General features: G+C 48.0%; 3 protein-coding genes and 1 pseudogene across 3 annotated transcripts; 2 read left to right on the top strand and 2 right to left on the bottom strand.

Moving 5' to 3' along the window:
- Positions 1-5,842: 5,842 nt before the first annotated feature.
- Positions 5,843-10,762, bottom strand: Gdf9 (growth differentiation factor 9). Its single transcript, XM_028855695.2, has 2 exons — positions 10,337-10,762; positions 5,843-7,127 (listed from the first exon to the last, which is right to left on the bottom strand). The coding sequence occupies exons 1-2, from the start codon at positions 10,731-10,733 to the stop codon at positions 6,196-6,198; spliced, it is 1,329 nt and encodes a 442-aa protein (XP_028711528.1). The 5' UTR covers positions 10,734-10,762; the 3' UTR covers positions 5,843-6,195.
- Positions 10,763-12,144: 1,382 nt separating this feature from the next.
- On the bottom strand, positions 12,145-12,831 carry LOC114681930 (annotated as a pseudogene).
- Positions 12,832-14,506: 1,675 nt separating this feature from the next.
- Positions 14,507-16,444, top strand: LOC114681926 (cytochrome b-c1 complex subunit 8). The gene is made up of 3 exons (XM_028855691.2): positions 14,507-14,612; positions 14,704-14,870; positions 16,242-16,444. Exons 1-3 carry the CDS (start codon positions 14,539-14,541, stop codon positions 16,334-16,336), a joined length of 336 nt encoding a protein of 111 aa, XP_028711524.1. The 5' UTR covers positions 14,507-14,538; the 3' UTR covers positions 16,337-16,444.
- A 4,820-nt stretch (positions 16,445-21,264) lies between these two features.
- Leap2 (liver enriched antimicrobial peptide 2) lies at positions 21,265-23,346 on the top strand. The gene is made up of 3 exons (XM_028855694.2): positions 21,265-22,482; positions 22,644-22,780; positions 23,070-23,346. Exons 1-3 carry the CDS (start codon positions 22,357-22,359, stop codon positions 23,104-23,106), a joined length of 300 nt encoding a protein of 99 aa, XP_028711527.1. The 5' UTR covers positions 21,265-22,356; the 3' UTR covers positions 23,107-23,346.
- Positions 23,347-24,035: the final 689 nt, after the last annotated feature.

Genomic DNA, 24,035 nt, shown 5'->3' with positions numbered 1-24,035 from the left:
TCTGATTTTGTTTTAAAATTAGTATTACTGAACCAGTGAGAAGGCTTAGAAGGCAAAAGTGCTGTTGCCATACCTGATGACCAGAGTTCAGCCCAGAGCCCTCATAGAAGAGAGCAGACTTCAGCAAGCGTCCTCTGAGAACTGTGTGTGCACAATGGCATACCCCTCCCCGACAAATAAATGCAAAAATATTTAAAAAACCAAACCTAACCATTATCACGAATATGGAAATCTCGAAGCTCACACAGGGTTCAGTGGTGCATATGGACTTAGCCTTCCACTGTGGGGCTTGGAGCACACTTCCCAGAGATGGATGAGGGGCACGATTGGACCTGTGGCTGAGGCGGCTTCCTCCCATGTGAAGAGAGCCTGCTCCACTCTTCACTCTGGTGAAGGTTGAGGCATAGGTATTCCTTGATAGTGTTTGTTTTTATTTTTTTTGAAGGAACAGTTAATGAGTAAGGTAGAAAGTCTTGCTATTGTTTCCATTCAGCCAGTTTATATACCCTAACAAATACTTGAGGGACTGACATCTTCAAAAAAAAATATTTAAAGTTTTGTTCTTTTTGTTTTTATTTTTATTTTGTTTTTTGACTTTTCAAGACAGGGTTTCTGTCTGTAGCTCTGGCTGTCTTGGAACTCACTTCAGGCTAGCCTTGAACTCAGAGATCCATCGGCCTCTGCCTCCCAAGTGCTGGGGTTAAAGGACGATAAAGGACTAATACCACGACAGGCAACAATATTGAACGTCCCGTCCAGTGTGGGGATTACATATCTGTAATCCTAGCCCTTGGGAGGTGGAGGCATGACAGGTAAAGACCATCTTTGGCTAGAGAGGGACTTCCAGGACAAGTCCGGGCTACATGAATCCCTGTCTCAAAAAAATAAAAACCCAAACAAATAAACATTTTAATTTCACTTTGTCATTTTATATATGACTTTGCTACAAAGTTAAAATGAAAGATGCTTACAGGAGTGTTCACAGACGCTCCGTCCTGTCCCAAGCCCATCCCGTCCCCCTTCTCTGTGTAACTGGACACTTTCTCCTTTTCCCCACAGGCTGTCTGCAGTGAGCCCTAAACTAGCCCAGCCGCTACCCTTCCAGCTAACACAAAGCATTCCCACACAGATAAGAGCAGGAAACTGGAGGTACCAGAGGCTCCATCCCTGAGCATTGTCCCTCTGCCTTCCGAGGCCCTCGGCACGGTGAGGTGACGGCTTATCTCATCTGGACTAAATACCAGAACCCAAGGCATCTATTTAAGGCTGCTGAAGCTTCCTCCTTGAATTTCAGATTTAAATCTCCGATGTCCGTTCTCATCCGTTTTCTACAGTGGTGCCTTTGAGAAGAGTAACTGAAGCAGGGTTAGCCCAGAGGAGGGAGGCGAGAGGGAAGTGAGCACCCCTCAAGTGTATGAGAAACTTGGAAGTTTGTAGTCAGGGGCTGCAACAGCCCCCAGAGAGTCACACTGCCCTGGGATAAGAACACAACTACGTTTACAAATGAATTCTAATTTTGTTGTTTTGAGATAGGGTCTCATGTAGGCCAGGTTGTCCTCAAAGTCACTCGGCAGCCCAGGATAAATCTGAACTCGGCTGAGGCAAGAAGATTGTGAGTTGGAGGCCAGCCTGGGCTACATGAGACCCTATCTCAACTCCCCTTTCTGCCTAAAAGTGTTGATACATAATACATTGAAAATATTACACTAAGTAAAATAAGACAGATACCAAAGAACAAGTCTTGAGTGTGAACATGTGTAGGAGATCTCAGGAGAGGCTAATTCATAGACGGCACAGAATGGGGGCTTACCAGGGCAGGCTAGCACTTCATGAATGATGTTTGGTTTAAAGGAAAACTTCTGGAAATGGTGGTCCTGGTTGGGTGGTGTTAATGCCACTGAGTCATACACTTAAATATGGACAATGTGGTAAATTGTTATATGTATTTTATCACAAAAAAAGTGAGAAGAGGGCTGGTGAGGTGGCTTGGCAGGTAAAGGCACCCATCATCAAGTCTGATAATCCTTGGTTTGAACCCTGGGACCCACAAGGTGGAAGGAGAGAACTGGTTCCTGAAAGTTACCCTCTGACCAACACACACACACACACACACACACACACCATGGCATGGGCATGCCCACACACATATGCGTACACACAATAAGGAAGTGTATTTTTTGGAAACAGGGTCTCGTTATGTGTCTCTGACTGGCCTGGAACCCACTGTGTAGACTAAGTTGGCCTCCAGCTCACAGATCTGCCAACTGAGTGCTGGATTAAAGATGTGCACCACCAAGATTACATAAACATAACTTTAAAATAGATCGCCCCACATAGGTGATATACACCTTTAATTCCAGCACCCAGGAGGCAGAGAATCTCTGAGTTCAAGGCTAGCCTGGTCTACATAGTGAGTTCCAGGACAGCGAGGGCTCTGTAGAGAGATCCTGTCTCTAAAACAGAACAAAAGAAATAACAAAAAAGTGCAAATACAAGGACTGGAGAGATGATTCGGCAGTAAGCACACTGGTTGCTCTTCCAGAGGACCTGGGTTCAGTTTCCAGCACCCACATGGTGCTAGCTCTAGCTCCAGGAAATCCAGCACCCTCTTCTGGATGCTCTGCTGTGTGGTTACCAAGAATGAAAAAAAAATTACCTTTTAGATTTAAGTGAAAAGATAACCCATAGAATTGTCAAAATTTTGGAACCCATACTTTGAATATGTAAAGAATTCAACTACTAAAATACAAATGATCTAATTAGGAAGCAGGTAAAGGGCCTGAAAAGAACCTGACATTTCTTTTTAAAAATTTATTTTTAACCACAGGTGTCTGTTGGATTCCCTGGATTTACAGGTGGCTGTGAGCAAACCCACACAGATGCTGGGAATTGAACCCAGGTCCTCTGGAAGAGCAGTAAGAGCTCTCAGGAGTCTCTCCAGCCCCAGAGAAGATAAATGCTAATAAAGGCACACAGAGACACTCCAACATTATTGTCTTGAGGAGGATGCTGACTCAAACCACACTACACTGAGACACTATTTACATGCCTCTGGCTGGAATCATCATCATCATCAACATCATCATCAGAGTAAGAGGATTCGGGGACCTCAAGACCTTCCTACAGTGTTGCAGCTGCTTGGGAAAATAGTCCAGCATGTCCCCAAATGGCTAAAGAGACACTGTCCAGTTACATGGTAGCATACACCTCAATGGATAAAGAGACGTTCACTAGCTGCATGGTGGCTTACACCCATGGTCCTAGCACTGGGAAGCTGAGGCAGGAAGATCCTAAGTTTGAGGCCAGTGTAGTTTACAGGAGGTATGGTGGCACACATTTTTAATCCCCATACTGGGGAGGCAGAGGCATGGGTATCTCTGAGATTAAGGCCAGCCAGAGCTACATAATGAGACCCTGTCTTCTCAAAAATAAAAGGATGCTGGGCAGTGGTGGCGCACGTCTTTAATCCCAGCACTCTGAGAGGCAGAGCCAGGTGGATCTCTGTGAGTTTGAGGCCAGCCTGGTCTACAGAGTGAGTTCCGGGACAGGCACCAAAACTACACACAGAGAAACCCTGTCTTGAAAAAACATAAACAAACAAATAAATGGGACAGACTACATAAGTCAGCAGTTCTCCTAGGGTATATCCAAGAGAAATGAAACACAGACCTCGTTTGTATTACTAGTCATGGTAACAGAAATGGAACTGGGACAAGGGCTCAGAGGTTAAGGGCACTGGCTGCTTTTCCAGAGGGCTTGGGTTAGAGTCCCAGCTCCCACATGGATGGACCACAATTGTCCTTTACTCCAATTTGAGGGGATCATAGCTCTCTGTGGGCACCAGGCACACACATGGTGCAGACATACATTCAGACAAAACACCCACACACATGAAATAAAAATAGCAAAAAAGAAAATGAAGTACTCAGAGATGGATGGCTCCACCATCCTTGTTGCTCCTGCAGAGACTCCCAGCTTCCACTTGGTGGCTCAGAAGTAAGTCAATCCAGGTCCAGGAGATCCAGCACCTTCTGAACTCCACGTGCACCAGGCACGCACGTAGTGCACAGACATACATGCGGGCAAAGCACTCAGATACAGAAATAAAATAATCTAAAACATTTTTAGAAATCAGTACCTCTAAGTCGCTTTCACAACAAAAACCCCATAAAAGCCCCTGGGTCCAAAACAGTCACTGCCAGCTTCACTTGGTAGGAAGTGAAGAGCTGAGCCCACCTGGAAGAAGTCCAGGCAGGAACTGAGGGAAATTGGCAAAAAGCAAGCCATCAAAGACAAAAATAAACAACAAAAACAATAACTCGAAACTTCCTTGGCTTCCTTCTATCAGGCTAGAAGTTTTGTTTTTTTTTTTTGGTTTTTCGAGACAGGGTTTCTCTGTGTAGCTTTGCGCCTTTTCTGGGACTCACTTGGTAGCCCAGGCTGGCCTCGAACTCACAGAGATCCGCCTGGCTCTGCCTCCCGAGTGCTGGGATTAAAGGCGTGCGCCACCACCGCCCGGCTTAGAAGTTTTTAAAATATGCAGATGAAAATACTTTTGAAGTCTTCAACCCAGAGCTGATGAGAGGTTCAGAGGGTAAAGCCCTTGTTGTGCAAGACTGAAGACCTGAGTTCAAACTCCAGAACCCACATGGAGGTGGACAGAGAAAACGGACTTCAGAAATTGTCCTCTGATCTCCGCATGCGCACTGTGGCACACATGCACCCTACACACACAATAAACACATTAAAAAATCTTTAGTATACATGCCTGTGATCTCAACACCTGAGAGACAGAGGCAGAAGGATCAGGAGTTTAAGGGAACCTAGGGCTACTTAGTGAGTTTGAGGCTAGCCTGGGCTACATGAGACCCTATCTCATACAACCAAAAAACACCCTAACAAAAGTAAAACCAAAGCTTAGGGCATACAAAACAAGGTACATTATACCTATGTATAAATTTGTGAAAGAACAAAAGTATTTTTTAATCGAACAATGGGGCTGGAGAGATGGCTCAGCAGTTAAGAGCACTGGCTGCTCTTCTAGAGGACCTGGGTTCAATTTCCAGCACCCACATGGCAGCTTATAACAGTCTGCAGCTCCAGTTCCAGGGGATCTGACAAGTTCACACAGACACACATGCAGGCAAAACACCAATGAACATTGAAGCCAGGCACGGTGTGGTGTACACCTTTGATCCCAGCACTTAGGAGGCAGATTCTGAGTTTGAGGCCAGCCTGGTCTACACAGAGCAGCCAGGGGCTATATTGTGAAACACCCCCCCCTCTCTCTCTCACTCACACACACACACACACACACACACACACACACACACACACACAAATGTTAACATAGGTTTTCATGGAAAAAAACAGAAAGCCAATTTCCCTTAAATGAATGGGATGTTATTTTATGTGACTCAACTGATTGCTGTAAGCCAGCCCTGAACAGAATTAACATAATACTCATCCAAGTCACACTCAGTAGATATTGCCCGACACTGCCCATCCATCCTACCTATAGTCTCATTGACTCTGTCTTCACCAGGATTCAGCAACAAAGTTCTCCTCCCTCTGAAAAAGAGCCGACATCAAGGCAAGGCTGGTTATCAGAAGTGCCTCCTGTGTCCTCCAACGCTCAGATGAAAGTGATCTTTTTAGCTAGAAGCTGGTGGCACACGCCTCTAATCGCAGCACTGGGGAGGCAGAGGCAGGCGGATCTGTGTGAGTTCGAGGCCAGCCTGGTCTATAGAATGAGTTCATAGAGAAACCCTGTTTTGAAAACAAACAAACAAAGTGATGTTTTAGCAGAACACATACAATTTATGCCATCAACAGGAATTTATTCAGTCTTCTGTCACATAAAACCACACACTCTAAAGTGTTCACAACTGCAATTCCACTCAAGACTTAATGCTAATCAGTTTGTTCATCAAAAACACTCATGGGAAGAGAAGAAAAAGGGAGGTCTCCAAACAAACATTTCATTTGGTTTGTGGCAACAACCAGTGTGTGTCCTTTATACCCAGAAATGAAACACACAACATGCTCATCCCCCACACACTCCCCCCTCACACAATGTGCACCAAGTGACATGGAGCGATTGCTGGTCACATGAAGCGCTCTGCCCAGGCATGCTAAAGCCCACAGGGTTGGCCCTGCCAGACAGGTTCGAGGTGCTGGTGTAGAGGGCCCGTGCTAACGACAGGTACACCTCGTAGCTATCATATCTTCGTACTCTTTGTAAGCAATGGAGCCGTCGGGTTCAATGGTCAACACACTCAAGGGGCTGTATTTGCCAGGCACACACGAAGGCCTTGGCACTGAGGGGTCCAGCTTCTCATAGATGATATTCTGGACCAGGGTGTGGACAGGAGAGCCGTACCGATGCCTGACCGCTCTGGGACAGTCCCCTTTGCAGTACCTAGGGTTGTATCTGTGTGGAGCCACGATCCAGTTGTCCCACCTGAGCTGACTAAAACTCAGTCTGAAGTCGTGGAGTTCACACTCATTTTCGGGGAAAAGAAACTGTTTGAAGTACTCGCTGAGATTGAAGGATGCCGTAAGATGTGGCTTCTTGGTTTCTAAACTGAGGGCTTTCTGCCCTCGACGGTGCCGAGCAGATCTCTCGACCTCGGCAGCCTCTTCTTTCCCCGGATAGGCAGCCACGTTGCCCTGGCCAGGATGCTGCTGTGAAGGCCTCCAGGTGGAGTGGAGGGAATACCATGAATGGTAGGCCTGAGCGCTGGTGTCGTTGAGGTATAAGATGAGCGAGGGAGGCACTGACAGAGGCATGTTAAACACACTGTCCCCCGGGGCCTGGCCTTTTGTGCATGTAAAATTGACAGATATGTGAATGCTTCTCTCGCTGGAGGCCACCAGAGGCTGAAGGAGGGAAGTCACATCCATCTCAATCCATCTGTGTTTCTTCAAGGTAAAGGAGTATGGCACTCTTGGGGGAGCCTTGCCGGAAGACGTGGGCTCCTTTACCACAAGGTCCCACACACAGGTCACGGTGGAGGAGGAGGCAGCCGAGTTGTTCAGAGTGTACAGCAGGACTGACTTGAGTAAGTGTTCCATGGCAGTCACCCGGTCCAGGTTAAACAGCAGGTCCACCATCGGCAGGGGTCCTGGGGAGAGAAGCCACCAGTGAGTAGTGCTGGCCAACACCCTGCAGGGAGCAGGAAGGGAGATGGAGGAATCAGGACGGGCCAAAAGCAGTTTCTCTTCCCTCTCCTCCCCTGCTTCCTTAAACCTCAAAAACAAAGGGAAGAAGAGGCTAATGAGGAAAATACAGCGGGTCTGAGGATGCAGCCCAGTGGCTGAGCACTGGCCCGGCATGTGGGGGGGGGGGCTGTGGCTACGCCTTGAGTTGGGTGGGGAGGTGTTTGTGATGCTGTCACTTTGGAGGATTGCCATCAGTTTGGGATATGTAGTCACACACACACACACACACACACACACACACACACACACACACAAACACACACACACGCGGGGGCTGGTGGGGGTGGGGGGTGGGGGACGACACTTCGATTACATAGCAAGTCTGAGGTCAACCTGGGTTGGAAACACGAGACTGTCTTTCAAAAGTCACCCACCCACCACCCGCCTGGAGCCTTGGAAAGTAGAGGTAAGAGGACCAGGAGTTCAATAGCCCCTTTGGCTACAAGCTGAGTTCGAGGCCAGCCTGGGCTCTGTGAGGATGTGGGCCAGTCAGTGAGCAGAGCACAGAGCTCAGTGAGTAAGGAGGATGGCTGCTAAGTTTGAGGGCTTGAGTTTGAACCCTAGGATCTACATGGAGAGATCCAACTTCTGAAAGCTTTTCTCTGACCTCCATACATGACCCCCACCCCCAATTCACACATGCAAATACATTTTATCGCCATAAAAGTGAGAACAGCTTTGCTGGAGAAGTGAAGGGAGAGCGCATCATTACACCCCCAGTTTCAGACCCCCAACCAAGAGTGTCTCCCTTGGGTGCCATCCCTGCAGACACAGCCAGGAGACCATCGGAAGCGACATTCCCTAGGCCTGGCTGGAGCATGTCAATTGTGAACATTTGACTGCCACATTAATTTCACCACGTGAGATTGGAAACAAATGGAGGTGGTAAGATTGGTGCCGGAACACGGGCTGGGGGGGGGAGAGGGGGGTGGTGGCTTTCAATAGCCACACTGCACAGTTATGATGGTTTTCTTTATGCCGGAACTGTGTTGGTGAAGGGGGGGGGAGTAGTCCATGGGCACACACTCTGTGGCACACACATGGAGTTGAAAGACAACATGTGGGTCCTGGGAACCCAACTAAGGTTGTCGGGCTTGGTGGAGGCCTCCACCCGCTGAACCATCCCCAAGGCCCTGGGGTTCTTGGTTGTTTTTGTTTTTGTGTTTTTTGTTTTTTTTTTTTTTTGAGACAGGGTTTCTCTGTGTAGCTTTGCGCCTTTTCCTGGAACTCACTTGGTAGTCCAGGCTGGCCTCGAACTCACAGAGATCCTCCTCCTGGCTTTGCCTCCCGAGTGCTGGGATTAAAGGCGTGCACCACCACCGCCCCGGCTGTTTTGGTTTTTAAAGCACCTACTTCTTCCTTCCCAGACTGTTCTCATTGTTGATGAATACTTTGAGGTTTGGTTTTTCCATTTGTTTTTGTTGTTGAGACAGGGTCTCACCAGGTAGCCCTGGCTGGCCTGGAACTCACTATGTAGACCAGGCTGGCCCTGCCATGAACTCAGAGACCGGCCTGCCCCTGCCTTCTGAGGGCTGGAGTTAAAGTCATGGGACACCATGCCTCACTTGACTTTTGTTGATACTGGAGGCCAAACTCCGGGTGTCTGGCATACTGTACATAAACTGTACCGTATCTCAGCCATACAGATTTTTTTTTTAAAGGATGTACTGTGCCAGATGGAGACTGAAATACTCCTCTCACAGGAAAACCAACAAGAGGGAAATGTCCCATTTATCACAGCCGTCCTTCACTGACTCAAAGGGAGGTTTTAGGCACAGTGCTAGGCCAGCAGCTTGGTTTAATAGAAAGAGATGGCTAGCTACTCTCCCTGGCCTTTCAAGACATTACTCTCTTTTAGCCTTTACATGTTGAGCTAGTGTGTGGGCTAGTGTGCTGTTACATGCCTGTAATCCCAGCACTAAGGTGACTGAGGCAGGAGGGTCACTGCAAGTTTGAGGCCAGTTAGAGAGAGAGAGGGGGAGAGAGGGAGGGAGGGAGGAGGAGGGAGAGAGAGGAGGGAGGGAGGGAGGGAGAGAGAGGAAGGGAGGAGGGAGGGAGGGAGGGAGGGAGGGAGAGAGGGAGGAAGGGAGGGAGGGAGGGAGAGAGGGAGAGGGAAAGAGGGGGGAGAGAGGGAGAGGGAAAGGGGGGGAGAGAGAGAGAGTTCAAAAATCTATCATACTAGATTCCCCCCCCCCCCAAAACAGGGTTTCTCTGTAGCCTTGGCTGTCCTGGAACTCGCTCTGTAGAGCAGGCCTCTTAACTTACAGAGTCTTCCTGCCTCTGCCTCCTGAGTGCTGAGATTAAAAGTGTGCCACCACCGCCCAACCACACTATTTTCTTAACTAATGATGGCTTAGGTCAACAACAACACCACCACACACACACACACACACACACACACACACACACATCAATCCTCCTGGCCAGGGATGTAGTAGCAGAGAGCTTAGCTAGCATATGTGAGTCCCCCAACCCTATTTGATCCTTAGCATCACCACATCAAAAAAGAATTCAAGAACTTAGAAAAAAATTGAAGCTAGGCGGTGGTGGCATATGCCTTGAGTCTAGGAAGGCAGAGGCAGGCACATCTCTGAGTCTGAGGCCAGCCTGGTCTACAGATCGAGTTCCAGAATAGCCAAGGCTACATAGAGAAACCCTGTATTGAAAAAACTGAAAAAAAGAAAAAAGAATTAGTATGATAGATTTTGTTTTGTTTGAACTTTCTTTTTTTCCTTCTGTTTCTCTCTCTCTTCCTTTTTCTCTTGCTCCCTCCTCTCTCTCTCTCTCTCTCTCCTTCCTCTCTCTCTTAAGACAGCTAGGGCTGTTACATAGAGAAACCTTGTCTCAAAAAAAATTAAGTGCTAAATTTGTTTCAGTTGCATACTGAGAATTATGCAAAATAAAATTCTCATGATGATGTAAACCTGCGTGATCCTAGTACTCAAGGGGCTGAGGCAGGAGGATGCAGAGTTTGAGTATAGACTGGGTGACAGGGTAGGATCTTGCCTCAAAACAAACAAACCCAAATCAAAGCCTGGCTCCTTTTAGTAACAGAAACATTGACGCTTCCCTCTCCTCTCTCCACCCAGTTGACCAATCTTCTCTCACCCACCTGTCACCTGGTTGCCAGGAGCCTGCTTGTGGTTGGCACAGGGGCTGAAGAGCCGAACAGTGTTGTAGAGGTGACTTCTGCTGGGTTTAGGAACCCCTTCTTTGGTAGCATACGTCTTATAGAGCTTTTTCATGTAGTAGAGTGCTCTGGAGTCGGGCTGCAGCTTAGGGGTCTCACCTCGCCTATCAGACAGGACCTTAAAGAGGGGAGGCAAGAGGTCTGCCCTGTCGGTCCCATCTCCAGGCAACAGCAAGGACCAAGGATCTGCCTCAGACTCCAAAGCTGCACTGGCTCCAGTCTGGGCTTCTCCCCTAGAAGCCTGAGAGCTGAGGCTAGGAAGAAAACACAGCCAGGCAAAACAGCAAAATCCAAACAGGAATTTGCTGGGAAGTGCCATGGCTTGGGAGAACTAAGAGGGAACGCATCTCCCCATGCCAGTCTTTCTAAAGACTGGGAAGGCCCCGGTGTGGTCCTTAAATAAAATCTAGGCGTGGAGAACCAGCCTCACGTCTGTAATCAGATCTCAAGGATGCCTAGCTGTAAGTCATTTTATCAGCTCTACAGCAGCCATCTGTTAGCAGGTTTTTATACAATGTGTTCTCATCAGACACAGATTTCTCTACTTATTTAGCCTTGCCCCCCTGTTTCCCCTGACATTTACTTCAAACCCACCAAGTATCATTACCCTCATGGACTACTTGAAACCCCAAGAGAAACCGCAAGAATTATAAAACAGAATCTCTTAGGGCTGGAGGTGTAACTGCAGAAATATCAGGTCTGTTTTTTCTCTCGATTCACCATCTCCACAGCCCCCACTTCCTTAGTACTGATTGCTTACTGCGTAGTGAGGTGGAGACACAGAAAGGAACCCTGGGTACAGAAATTCCAGAGGGATGTCAGGCTGTTGAGCCTGTCCAGGTGGCTTAGTGGGGCATGGAAAGTTGGCACAAGACAACTGCTACTTGCAGTGTGCTTTAAAAGAGGACGGGGGTTGGGGGGAGTGTGGTGGCGCACATCTTTAATCCCAGTGCTCAGGTACAGGCAGGTGGATCTCTGTGAGTTCAAGGCCAGCTTGGTCTACAGAGAGAGTTCTAGGATAGCCAGTGCTACATAATATGGAGACCCTGTCTCAAAATAAAAAGAAGACATCACAGGGTTGGAGAGATGTCTCAGTGGTTAATGAGCACTGACTGTTCTTCCAGAGGATCCAGGTTCGAATCCCAGTACCCACACAGCAGCTCTCAACTGTCTGTAACTCCGAGATCTAATACCTTCATACAGATATACATGCAAGCAAAACAACAACACACATAAAATAATAAAAATAAATAAACTATTAAAAAAGAGGACATCACCTTTAATCTTGACTAATCTAAAAATACAACATCCTGGGACTGGAGAGATGGCTCAGCAGTGAAGGGCAGTGGTTGTTCTTCCCAGAACAAACTCTATGGTTCATGGCCATCTGTAACTCCACTTGCAGGGCACTAAACACCTTTCTCTGGCATCCTTAGGAATATAAACACCCATTTTTAAAATTAAAATAAACAAATTAAAATAAACACCACAATAACTATCTGGACAGCAAGATAGCTCCAAGTGTAAAAGCACCTGCCACCAAGCCTAATGACCAAAATTCAATCCTAAAGACCTGAATTTATTCCCTAAGAGCCACATGGTAGAAAGGGAGAAGAGACTCTTAACAGAGTGTCCTCTGACCTATACCCACATGTGTGCGCCCCACCCCTCGCATACAAAATACATATTTTATTTTTTAAAGGAAGCTTTTATTTGCTCAAAGGAATCAATGCCTTTTGATGTAGAACAAAACCCCCAAATATCCCAACTACTGTCAATACTTTCAAAACAAGCATATCAAGCTCAATTTTCATTAGAATGATATTTTTCCACACTAGTAATTCAAAACCCAAGATCCAGATTTTATATATGTACACACACACACATGCAAACAATTATTGTGCCTTATCTTCTGAACTAGAAAGCCACATCAGTCTCTCCTTATAAAGGCAATGACAATCTGAGGACATTTCATGTCACATTCGCCTCCTTTGCCAGCACCAAGTGTGCCTAAGTCCTTCCATTTCCTGAGAAACATTAATTCTCCACTGCTGGCTGTGGCACTGATTATTCGTTCAGGATCAGGACCCTTGGCAAAGCCCCTGGGTCTGTCAGCAGCAGCTCTTTCTTCCTTGATTGCTATCATCAGATTCACTGTCAGATGAAGATTTCCTTTCTGTACCATCTTTTGCTTTACCAGCTTTTGGAGAGCTAAGAAATGCTTCAATTAATTCTGGACAATCTGAATTTTCTTCTGGCTCCCAAGTGTTCTCAGCATCTGTGAACCTCTTCCACTTGAAGAAATACTCCACCTTCCTATTCACTACATGGTGGTCCAGCATTTTTTTCTACAGTACTTTTTGTACCACAAATTCTTCAGGCTCTGCCTCTTCAACTGTTTTGCTTTCTTTTCTTTCTTTCTTTCTTTCTTTCTTTCTTTCTTTCTTTCTTTCTTTCTTTCTTTCTTTCTTTTTTTTTTTTTTTTGGTTTTTCGAGACAGGGTTTCTTTGTGTAGCTTTGCACCTTTCCTGGAACTCACTTGGTAGCCCAGGCTAGCCTTGAACTCACAGAGATCCGCCTGCCTCTGCCTCCCGAGTGCTGGGATTAAAGGCGTGCGCCACCACCGCCCGGTCCTGTTTTGCTCTTTCTATATTGTTCCTTTCCCATTTTTTGCAATGTAGTTTTACTGGAGGCCTTTTAATCACAGACTTGAAGAGTTCCCCACTCAGATGCTCCAGGCCACAGATCCTGCAGAATCTCTTGGCTGCATGCCTCAGCTCAGTCACATCCGAGGTGTAAAATACATATTTTAAAAAGTAACGAAAAGTACAATATCCTGATGTCCTTGTTTTGGCCTACAATTCATGTGATCATGCTCTGGTTAAAAGGTTTTGAGATATCTGCAAGTGCTATTAAATGAAAGTCGTATTTATTCTACAGATGGTAGAATTCATCACAGTATTTTAGTCCTTGACTAAAGTATTTGTGTTTCTGCCTTGGAGCTGAGACCAGGCTAGATAATGTTTTAGGAAAACCAGGGGCAGGGGTACCATAAAAGGAGGGGCTCCCTAGTGCCCCTCAGAAGGTGACTTTCTTCTGGGAGAAAGTCAGCCCACAATCATAACTCAGGATACCAAATCAGTTTGTGCAATGCCAGATTAATAAAGCCGAATCCTTGCAAAACTGGAGCTCACTGCCAAGCCGCCCCAGTTTGATTGCCAGATTATATACGGCTAGTCATCCCATTTACAGGCACTGGGAGGAACGGAAGGGTCCGTGAGTCCCACAAGACAGTATCACTTAGGAGAATGCACTCCCTAGAGAGTGGAAAGAGCCTGGGCTCCATGACACACCCTGCCAGAACGGAACGCTCCCCTCCATGGCTCCCACCACCATGACCAGCGTCCGATAACTGCCAGACGGAGAGATGATGACTTGTGACTGAACTGGGAGACACGTTAGTATCACATCTTCGACAAGTCTTCAGGGTGCCAATGGCTTGTGAGGCAGCGTTTACGGAAGCCCTAGACCCATGTCCCTAATTAAGTACTGCAGTGAGGGTCTGACAACAGCTCTTGGATCCCCTTTTGGTTACGGGGATCCCATACACCTGACACTCCTCCGCTAAGGGACAGCCAGGAGGACAAAATCCCTTTTTGTTCATCTTTGGGCAGCTTCCAGCCCTGGTATCCAGAGAAAGGCAGGGCACTGAGCAGAAAGCACCAGTCTTGGAATACCCACTTGCTCCTAAGCCCCGCCCATTGCCATAAACCACGCCCTATGCACCTATAGACCCCGCCCCGTGCCCCCTCTAGGCCTGAACCTCGCCGACATATCCACCTAAGCCCCACCCATTGCTCCGCAGAAACCCGGACCACGCACCTACCAAGACCCCATTCCTTTCCAAGCCCCGCCCACACGCCTTCTACGCCCCGGCATGGCACACACGCCCCGTTAAGCCCCACCCAGATGCCTCTTTCTGCACCTGTAAGCCCCGCCCCTGCCCTCTAGGCCCCCCCGGGTCCCTCCCACCCGCCCGGAAGGCCACGCCCACACAGGCCATTTTCTCTGTAGGTCAACGGCGTCTCCCCCTGGAGACAGAAAGAAAATGGTAGTCCCCGGAAATGACTTCACGACCTCCAGGACCAGCTTCCGCTCCTTCCGGAAGTGACGTTGAAGCCGGGCGGCTCAGCGCGGTGTAGGTAGAGGTGACCCGGTGCCGAGGGGCCGGTACGGGGCAGTGGGCGTTCCTGGTGGGCCTAAGCCACGCTTGTGTCCTCCCTCCTTAGAGCCGCCGCCACCATGGGCCGCGAGTTTGGGAAGCTGGCGCATATTCGGCACGTGATCTCCTACAGCCTGTCGCCCTTTGAGCAGCGCGCCTTCCCAAACTACTTCAGCAAAGGCATTCCCAACGTGCTGCGCCGCACTCGCGAGTGCATCCTGCGCGTGGCTCCGCGTGAGTGCGGGGCGGGCAGGGGAGGGACGTGCAGCTTTCCTTCCAGCATCCTGCACGGACGTGGAGTTCTTCCCATATCGGAATGACTGGCCTAAGGTCACTTGGATGACTCCAGCGTCTCCCTCTGAGGTCATCGCTGTCCACTATCAGTGATGAAGTGCTGATGCAATGTCTTGGGTTAGATATGCACCGATTGTGCTGACGGTTTCATGGCGTTGGGAATATTGCCAAGAACCCGTGGAAGGTACACTTAAATTTGGTGAGGTCGAGGCCCGAGCTTGCTGTGCAACCCAGGCTGGCTTCACACTTGGGATTTTACTGCCTTATCCTGGGGACTGCTGGCTGGGATTATAGGCATGCGCCAGCAGAGCAACTTGAAATGTACTTTTAAAACGGCGAAGTTTATGTTAGGTGAATTTCATCTTCGGTTATCTCATGAATTTTTTCATTTAGTGTTAAGTAGGAGAGAGACCAGGAAAGTCAGGGCCATATCTTCTGGGTTGACGTCTTTATTTTGTTTGCTTATAAAATGGATGTGTAATTGTAACCATTTTTAACCACTTATTAAAAGTAGTTTCTGGTCGTGATGGTGCCTGCATTTAATCCCAGCGTTCCTGAGGCAGAAGACGGTGGATCTACATAGTTTGAGGCCAGCCTGGTCTATATAGAGAGTTCAGGCTACCAAGGGCCATATAGTAAGAGCTTGTCTCAAAACAGAACAAAAACATAGGGATGGAGACACCTCCGCAGTTTAAAGCACTTGCTCTTTCAGAGGATCTGGTTCCGTTCCCAGCACCCATATGGTGATTCACAACCACCTGTGACTCCAGTCCTATGGGATCAGACACTTTCTTATTGCCTCAGTCACGGGGCATGCATGTGGTACACAGAGCACACATACAGGTAAAACACTCATAAAATATGAAAAGCAAAGGCCGGGCAGTCACACCTTTAATCCCAGCACTCAGGAGGCAGAGGCAGGTAGGTCTCTGTGAATTGGAGGCCAGCCTGGTCTACATAGTTAGTTTCAGGACAGGCAGCTAAATAGTGAGACCTTGTCTCAAAAAACTAAAAACACCTGTAATCCCAGCACTTGGGAGGCAGAGACAGGCAGGATCCCTGAGCTCAAGGACAACCAAGACTACACAGAGAAACCCTGTCTCCAAAACCAAACAAAAAAGTTAAAAGCAAGGGACAATAGAAGGGAAAGCAGAATAGTTGAAAGTCAAAAATGGTGCATGACAGAGACAGGTGGACCTTTCGTTTGAGGCCAGTCTGGTTTACATAGACCATACCCCCCCCCCAAAAAAAAAAAGAGCCAAGAGATTATGTGTCCCATGTGCTCACAGCCTACTGTCTTGATTATTACAGCATTTGTAGCATTTTATCTGATCTACACATGGGGGAACCAGGAGTTTGAACAGTCCAGAAGGAAGAATCCAGCCATGTACGAAAATGACAAGTGAGCCGCAACTCATCTGGATGCCAGTTCCCTGCCTGTGAAAGACCCTTCTCTGGGAGAGGAATCTACATTGTAGTGTCTTGAAGACACAATAAACTACTTCTGGGCTTTCCTGTTGTGCCTTGGTGTGCTTATTTGAGACAAGGTCTCACTCTGTATACCTGGATGACCTATGAAATCCGACTGCCTCTGCCTCTGCCTCCTAAGTCATGGTGCTTGACATCATGCCTGGCCCCACTTTGTTTCGTTTTGTTTTACAAGCAAATATTCAAGTCATGATGATCCCTTTCCCAGCACAAGTCCTGAATGGGGTCTAGATTGCCAGCTCTAAACCCTCTCCTCCCATTGTAACTATAAAGTTGAGTAATGACACTGTGATTAGGATGTCAGGTGTTCTTCCTAGACACATTAAGGAACTTTTAACTCACGGCAGCCTTTGAAGTAAGCACTGGACTCTCCTTGCTGATGAGGAATCACAGTTGAAGTACTTTGCCCAGAATCACATGACAGTGGTTGGTAGAGCCAGGTACCAGGGTGTGCTCTGCTGCTCTCCCCAAGGAAGGCCTGAGGGGTTTCAGCTGTGGAAGGAGATGATCCAATCCCTGGGCTGCTACAGCAGGTGTCAGTCAGGGGACCATGGTTGGCTCTGTGTCATGGAGCCAGTCCGGCGGTGGCTTTTAGTTTGTGGACCACAAAGTCTGAAAAGACTCTATAGAGTCTTTGGATGCCCCCATTTTCTCCTCACCTGGAGAAGATAGGGTGGGTGGGCATGCTTGGCAGTCCTCAGCTTCTGGCCCTGTCAAGCACCTAAGGACACCTGCTGCAGACTCACAACTCACAGTGCAATGTCTGATTGGTAGCTAGTGCCGAAAATCCTCAGAGCAAGTGACTTCCAACAACAGGAGATCTGTAAATTGCATGGACTGTGTGGCAGGATATGAGAAATGTGTCTGGTAGTCTGATACCCTTGCCCTTGAACCAGTGGTTCTCAACCTTCCTAATGCTGTGACCCTTTAATACAGCTCCTCATGTTGTGGGGACCCCGACCATGACATTGTGTTCATTGCCACTATGTAACTTTTTGCTGCTGTTTCATAGTGTAAATATCTGTGTTTCCCAGTGGTCTCAAGTGACCCCTGTGAAAGGGTTGTTCGGTCCCTTCCCAAAAGGGGTTGAGACCCACAGGTTGAGAATCACTGCCTCAAATGGTCACTTCTGGAGCCTTAAATGTCTTATCTATAAAATATGTCAACACAAAGTGCTTGAGTTAGCTGTAGTGGAGATGCTGAAATGAGTGAGCCCAGGGAAGTTCCCGGAGTTGTTCCCATATCCAGTCCAATTGCCCTGTTTGGCTCTGTCCAGATTTACTCCTGGGCCTTAAAATCCATGGGTCATAGACTCCTTTAAGAATCTGAAATAAGGCTGAGTGGTGGTGGCACACTCTTTTAATCCCAGCACCCAGGAGGCAGAGGCAGGTGGATCTCTGCAAGTTTGAGGTCAGCCTGGTTTACATAGTGGGTTCCAGGACAGCCAAGGCTACACAGAGAAACCCTGTCGAAAACCACAAAGATTATGAAATAAGGGGCTGGAGAGATGGCTCAGCGGTTAAGAGCACTGGCTGGTCTTCCAGAAGACCCAGGTTCAAGTCCCAGCACCCACATGGCAGCTCACAACTGTCTGTAATTCCAGTTCCAGGGCACCTAGCACCCTCACACAAACATAAATGCAGGCAAAACACCAATGCTCATTAAATAAATCTTTAAAAAAAAAAAAAAAAACTGAAATAAAACCAGGGTGCTGGTTGCACACGATTTTTCCCCCCTTGGTTTTTTCGAGACAGGGTTTCTCTGTGTAGTTTTGGTGTCTGTCCTGGGTCTTGCTCTGTAGACCAGGCTGGCCTCGAACTCACAGAGATCCGCCTGCCTCTGCCTCCTGAGTGCTGGGGTTAAAAGAGTGTGCCACCACCGCCACCTGGCTTGGTTGTGCACACTTTTAATCCCAGCACTTGGGAGGCAGAAGCAGGCGATCTCTGAGTTTGAGGCCAGCCTGGCCTACAGGAGTTGGAGAACAGCCAGGGCTACTCAGAAAACAAAACAAAACAAACAAAAAGACAGGAAAGCTGCAGGCCCCGAGGAGGGAGGTGGAGGTATAGCCGCATAGCTGCACCCGTCTTGACTTTGGACACACCAGCTCGGAAGACTAGCTTCAGTTTTCTTAGCCCACAGCAGGAGATGAACCTCTTGGTCTGACCTTTTAGAAATATATATATTATTGTATGCGTGTGTACATGTGCCACGGTGTGCATCTGGAGGTCAGAGGACAACTTTGTGAGGTCACAAGTCCTCCGTTCTCTGTTGCACCTTTATCTGAGTTCACCGGGGATCCAGCGTCGCTCCTGGATGGCAGGGACCTTTACTGCAGAGCTGGCCCTCCCACCCTGGGAGTGCTGAGGGGACCCTGCTGTAAGTGCTTTGATGGTCAGACGCGCTGCTGACGGCTGAGATGGTGAAAGGTTGCCTTCAGCCTGTCCCTCAGTTTCCCCGTTGAGCTTGAGGACCCAGCTGTGTGAGGGGTGCCCAGACGGTGACTGACTCTACACGACGGAGGACCTCGAGCCACTTTAGGGACTTGTTCTGTTTGTAGAGATTCATAGAGGACAACATGAATCACCCCACTCCCAACCCCGCCCCGTTAACACGGTGTGTGCCTGTGTGCGTGTGCGCGCGTGGAAGTGCAGGCAGGAGGTTGACATCAGACGTCTTCTATCACTCTCCACTAATTTTTGAGACGAGGCATTGAACCTCATCGAGTCAAGCTAGCCGAGCTGGCCATGGAGCCTCGGGGATCCCCTCTCCACCTCCTCTGCGAGGACCACAGAGCTGCTGCCACACCTGGTTGGTTATGTGGGTGCTGGTGATCTGAACTTAGGTCTTCCTGTGTGTGTGGCAAGTACTTGACCAGCTGAGCCATCTCCCTAGCTTGAGTCGAGCCTTTTAAGGACAGAGATAGCGCTCTGGGCCCATGTCTTAGATACCCACAGCCTGATACTGCTCTTCCGGCTGCTGGGATGCAGCCATTTGCTCCACTTGACTCCTTTTGAAAAAGCCCATGCTCCTGCCCCCACCCCACTCCCACCCCCCATGGGCTGCAATCTGGGAAAGGGAGCTCTCTTCATTCTGCTGGTATTGTAGTCAGGGCATAGGCCTCTCTAGTACAGGCCCAGACACCTGCCAGTTCCAGCCAAAAAAACAAATGCACTTTGACCCTTTGTTGAAATTTTACCTGGAAACACTTTTCCATTTCCAAGTCTTTCATCTTTTACTAGGCACCCCCTGTTCAGGGACAACACAAAAGTGTCCCATTACCGCCAAACCTTAATGATCCTGTCTCCACCCTGCACGCATCCAGACACCCGTGTGTCTCTACCCTTTCTCCTGTTTCATTCTGGCACTTTCCCCTCAATATCCCTGGGATTGTACCTGGCATGAGTAGACTCTCGCTAGCAAACCTGTTTGTCTTTCTCTTCTTGTAAATTAGTCATTCGAATCCCCAGATGTGCCCATGAGGCCCAAGGCCGCCTCATCTCACTGTCGGAACAGAAGACTAACCCTGAAGAGGGAAGGGCTGGCCTGTGGTCAGACTTCGCAGTCTGCAGCTGCTGCCTCCTGGTCAAGAGTTCTTGCCTTACAGCTGAAATCCGGGCAGCTGAGGCCTGTGAACTGGAGGAAGGAGCTTGTAGCTCTTCAGTCATTTAACAGCATCCTTGCCACGAGAGAACAGCTGGACTGTTTGAATTTCAGGCACAGTGTAGTTTTTCACAGGAAAGGTATACCATGGCTGTGGATAAGTGTCAATTCTGCCGAGGGCTTAGATGCTGCGTCACCTCCCAAAACCTGAGAGAGGGGTTCTTCTCTTTAGTACTAGCGATAAGATCCAGAGCCTTGCACATACTAGACAAATACCTGACCACTGGGCTACTTTTCCTTTAAATACAACTTTCAGCTCCCACATTTCCTTTAAATACAACTACAGGTCTTGTTTACATGTTTAGTAACTTGCCCCTAACAAGTCATTCCTTGGGAAAGAGAGCTGGCCTACAGGTGGCTTGAATCTGGGGGCCCTGACCAGTGTTGTACTCATGAGAATTAATGATCTTTTTCCTGTGCTCCTTCCCTTGACTGGGCTGTGATGAGCTTTAGACACGACACAAAAGGCTACCTTGATTTTGCTCAGGGAAAAGGACAGCAGAAATGGGAGCTGGGAGAAAAGCCATCTTTTGGATGTTACCTGCCACTGAGTGCTGGTGAAGGAGAGACTGGCACCGAGTCCCAGGCCCAACTGCTGCTAGGACACACGTTGTTCAGGCTTGCTTATCTAATCACATCGGTGTTCTTACTCAATGTTCACTGGGCCGCTGCAAAGCTTCTCCCCAACTCTGCAGAAGTTCCCACTGAGGCTCCTACTTGAGGTCATTCAGTATATAACCTCATGGGGCAGGAGAGGAACTGCTGAACTGGTCCTGAACTGGTAGGACTGTCTACTCAGCAACTCTTGTACTGTGGAGCTCCCCACCAGACTTCCATTTTCTACAGAGAACTGGAACCAGGGCAGACAGATCTGCAGTTGAATCCCACCCCTTCCCAGCTCTGAAGTCTAGCACACTTCTCCCTTGGCAAGTAGCTACACTTGCTTTGCCTCGGGATTGGTGACCATGCTGCTACCTTTGGTACAGCAGCAGTCCCTCCATTTTTGCTTGGGACAAAGAAACAAAAACAGGCTCTTGTCCAAATGTCCAATCATGAAGATGAGAAGAGCCTTGGGAAGGGTTATCCGTGAGGTACAGACCAGGGAGAGAGAATCTATTTGTAATTTGTGGTGTGTGTGTGTGTGTGTGTGTGTGTGTGTGTGTGGTGTCTTATGGTCATAGGGAGATCTAAGCTCTTATACATTTCCTGACTTTGAATTCAGCTTTCTCCCTCAAACTTATTAAAATACCCATGGCTGGGTGTGGTGGTCCACATCCAAGATCAAGGTGGGACTGTGAAATTGGGCCAGCCTGGGCTATGTTGTGAGATGTTCTCAAAATCAAAGGTCTGGTCAAGTAGTACCCATAACTACTCACATCAGTACAGTTGAGTGTTAATCTAGGAACCCACAGAGATTACTACTAAAGCCAGTGGATGTTTGGGCTTCAGACTCAGCCTAACACCTGCTGCTGAGGCTGCTGGAAGGAAGCGCTCTGCCGAAGCGCCAGTTAACTACTAAGGATAAAGCCCATGATTCATTTGGTATTGTCAGGACATAAACTGTAACAACAGAGATTTAAGAGCTTCTGCTACCTCCTCACTCATGTGTTCTTAAAAACAAAAATTTATTCATTCAGTGCATCTGTGGTTCAAGCGGCAGTCCATTGCCTGTATCCTGGAGGAAGGGTAGAGTTTGCGTTCTTCACAGCCAGGTCTTCACTAAGATGGTGGTGCACATTGGTAGGATGACAGCCCCTCTTTATGAACGGGGGAACTGGACACTGTAGACGGACTGTCTGCTTAAGGACCCCACAGAAGGAACAGAGGGCCACATCCAATGGCCTGTACACAGCAGGTCAGTGGTTTTTTTGCCTAGAAAAACTCAGGGGTCAATATTACTTCTGAAGACTTTATAAGAATCCTGTTTTGATTACAACCATCTCACAGTGATATTTTAGGACTTTTTCTTGGTTCTGGAATTGAACCCAGGACATCATACTTGCCCTCACTGTTAAACCCCTAGCCTGCTATTTTAGAAGTATGGCCAAGTTCCTGGCTTTCAGAGGGAAGTCGGACAATGCTGATTTCTGATAAGATGGGTGTAAGGGTCCAGACCAGCAACATCATCAAAGTCCAGATGAGGGATCAGTAAGTGCAATGTGCCTGAAGTGTAGCCCTGGATTACATTCTTTGGGTACACATTAACCTATTAAATCGATCCTGATTACAAACAAACTTTGCCCCTACCTCACCTGGCAACCATGAGAAAGGCAGATAGATGTCAGTCTATAAAAGGAAACGGGAACTGCCCCCGGCTTTCAGGCTCCAGCATCTTCCTTTTGCCAAGATGTTACTGCTCAAACTCTTCGTGGTGCTCATGACTTGCCTGCTGCTGCTGGGCCAGGTAAGCAAGGGAAGACATGTGTGTGGGACATAGTAGCAGCAGTGGAATTCAAAGTCCAAGAGTCTCAGCCCTGAGAAATGCTGTTAAACCTCCTGCAACCTGGGTATGCAGCAGAGGGTGGGTGCTTCCCCACCTAAAGTGGATATGCCTTTGCTCTGCAGGCCAATAGCTCCCCAGTACCAGAACTGAGTTCAGCAAGAAGATCCCGGAGAATGACCCCATTTTGGAGAGGGGTTTCCCTCAGGCCCATCGGCGCTTCATGTCGGGATGATTCGGAGTGTATCACAAGACTGTGCAGGTATTTGACAAACCTGGGTGCAGGGTGGGCAAGAAAGCTCTGGGAAGCTGGGAGAGGTGAGATCAGAAAACAGAGATCCGAGGGTAAAGCTGAGACAGGGGTTGGGGGGTTGCATAGGGATGAAGCTGCAAGTTCCATGTAGGGGAGTTCCTTGACAGCCAAGAACCATTCAGATTCCTAACACTGGGCAGATGAAACCAGGGACAGTGGAGGCAGTAGAAGTGGCCTGGGGCTCCTTAGGTCTACATCCGATCTTAAACACTTCTTTTCTCCCGCCCCCTCCCCCTAGAAAAAGACGCTGTTCTTTAAGTGTGGCCCAGGAGTGATGTTCACACCAGGGGAAAAGTCAACTCCAACAGTGCTCCGTTCTGTGGAATATTGGTTAACTGCATTTGGGCTGGAGATACTTAAGTGAAGCAATCTTGTATTTTTAATATTTAAAGACAGATGCTTGCTTTAAACTGGCCTCCATTTCTTCTTAGAATGTTGTTGGTTTGTACATAGACGTAAATAAGTTTGTCAGAGTTTATTTTTCTACAAATACTATTAAATGTCTCAAATCCAAATTCTGGCAGTCTGGAATTGACACTTGACTCACTTCATACCTTATAGGAAACAGCACTATCTAACAGGTGGTGCTGCTCCATCTGGGAGGTGTGGAGAACACTCACTCTTCAAAGAATCTTATACTGAGCATGATAGAGTTAACACAGAAGCTTAACAACAGTCAGCTCCGCAGATCAGATCATGGCTCTTTACTCTGCAAAGAACTCTTCAGGCTGGCATGTGCCACCCGAGGATGTGCAAAAGTTGTCTACAGCTTTATGAACATAAAACAGAAACCAAAGAAAAGTCTGATTTAATAAAAAAAATAAGCTGGGCATGGTGGAACATGCCTTTAATCCCAGTACCAGGGAGGTGGAGGCAGAGGCAGGTAGATCTTTGTTGGGTCAAGGCCAGCCAGGTCTATATAATGAATTCCAGTCTAGCCAGGGATACAAAGTGAGACCCCGTCTCAGAAAAACAAAAACCAACAAATAAATAGTATACATAAGTAATGAATGGAACAATAATAGCCTATGTCTTAGAGCATAAATAAAGGACTGAAGAGCCAATGGTGCAGGACAATTGAGATAGATGGACAAGGACCCATAGCCATAAGTCCAAAATTTCTGTAACCAGAAAATGAGACCTGTGCTGGTGGGACAAGACCTTTACAGAGTAAGATACAAAAGAGCAACTCCAGGAGAAGGTC

The sequence above is a fragment of the Peromyscus leucopus genome, chromosome 8b (assembly GCF_004664715.2).
Source record: "Peromyscus leucopus breed LL Stock chromosome 8b, UCI_PerLeu_2.1, whole genome shotgun sequence".
In the NCBI taxonomy this organism is placed as follows: Eukaryota; Metazoa; Chordata; class Mammalia; order Rodentia; family Cricetidae; genus Peromyscus; species Peromyscus leucopus.
The sequence above is the reverse complement of the archived record's forward strand: the minus strand, read 5'-3'. Positions and strand labels throughout refer to the sequence as shown.

What these genes read in the sequence shown, in the direction of transcription:
- Gdf9 (XM_028855695.2), bottom strand. Translation starts at nt 10,733, where the DNA reads ATGGCACTTCCCAGCAAATTCCTGTTTGGATTTTGCTGTTTTGCCTGG. An exon ending in TCCTGGCAACCAGGTGACAG is followed by an intron (nt 7,128 to 10,336) that starts GTGGGTGAGAGA and finishes TTCTCTCCCCAG; the next exon opens with GACCCCTGCCGATGGTGGAC.
- LOC114681926 (XM_028855691.2), top strand. Translation starts at nt 14,539, where the DNA reads ATGACTTCACGACCTCCAGGACCAGCTTCCGCTCCTTCCGGAAGTGAC. An exon ending in GCCGGGCGGCTCAGCGCGGT is followed by an intron (nt 14,613 to 14,703) that starts GTAGGTAGAGGT and finishes CTCCCTCCTTAG; the next exon opens with AGCCGCCGCCACCATGGGCC. An exon ending in CATCCTGCGCGTGGCTCCGC is followed by an intron (nt 14,871 to 16,241) that starts GTGAGTGCGGGG and finishes TGATTATTACAG; the next exon opens with CATTTGTAGCATTTTATCTG.
- Leap2 (XM_028855694.2), top strand. Translation starts at nt 22,357, where the DNA reads ATGTCAGTCTATAAAAGGAAACGGGAACTGCCCCCGGCTTTCAGGCTC. An exon ending in GCCTGCTGCTGCTGGGCCAG is followed by an intron (nt 22,483 to 22,643) that starts GTAAGCAAGGGA and finishes TTTGCTCTGCAG; the next exon opens with GCCAATAGCTCCCCAGTACC. An exon ending in TGTATCACAAGACTGTGCAG is followed by an intron (nt 22,781 to 23,069) that starts GTATTTGACAAA and finishes CCCTCCCCCTAG; the next exon opens with AAAAAGACGCTGTTCTTTAA.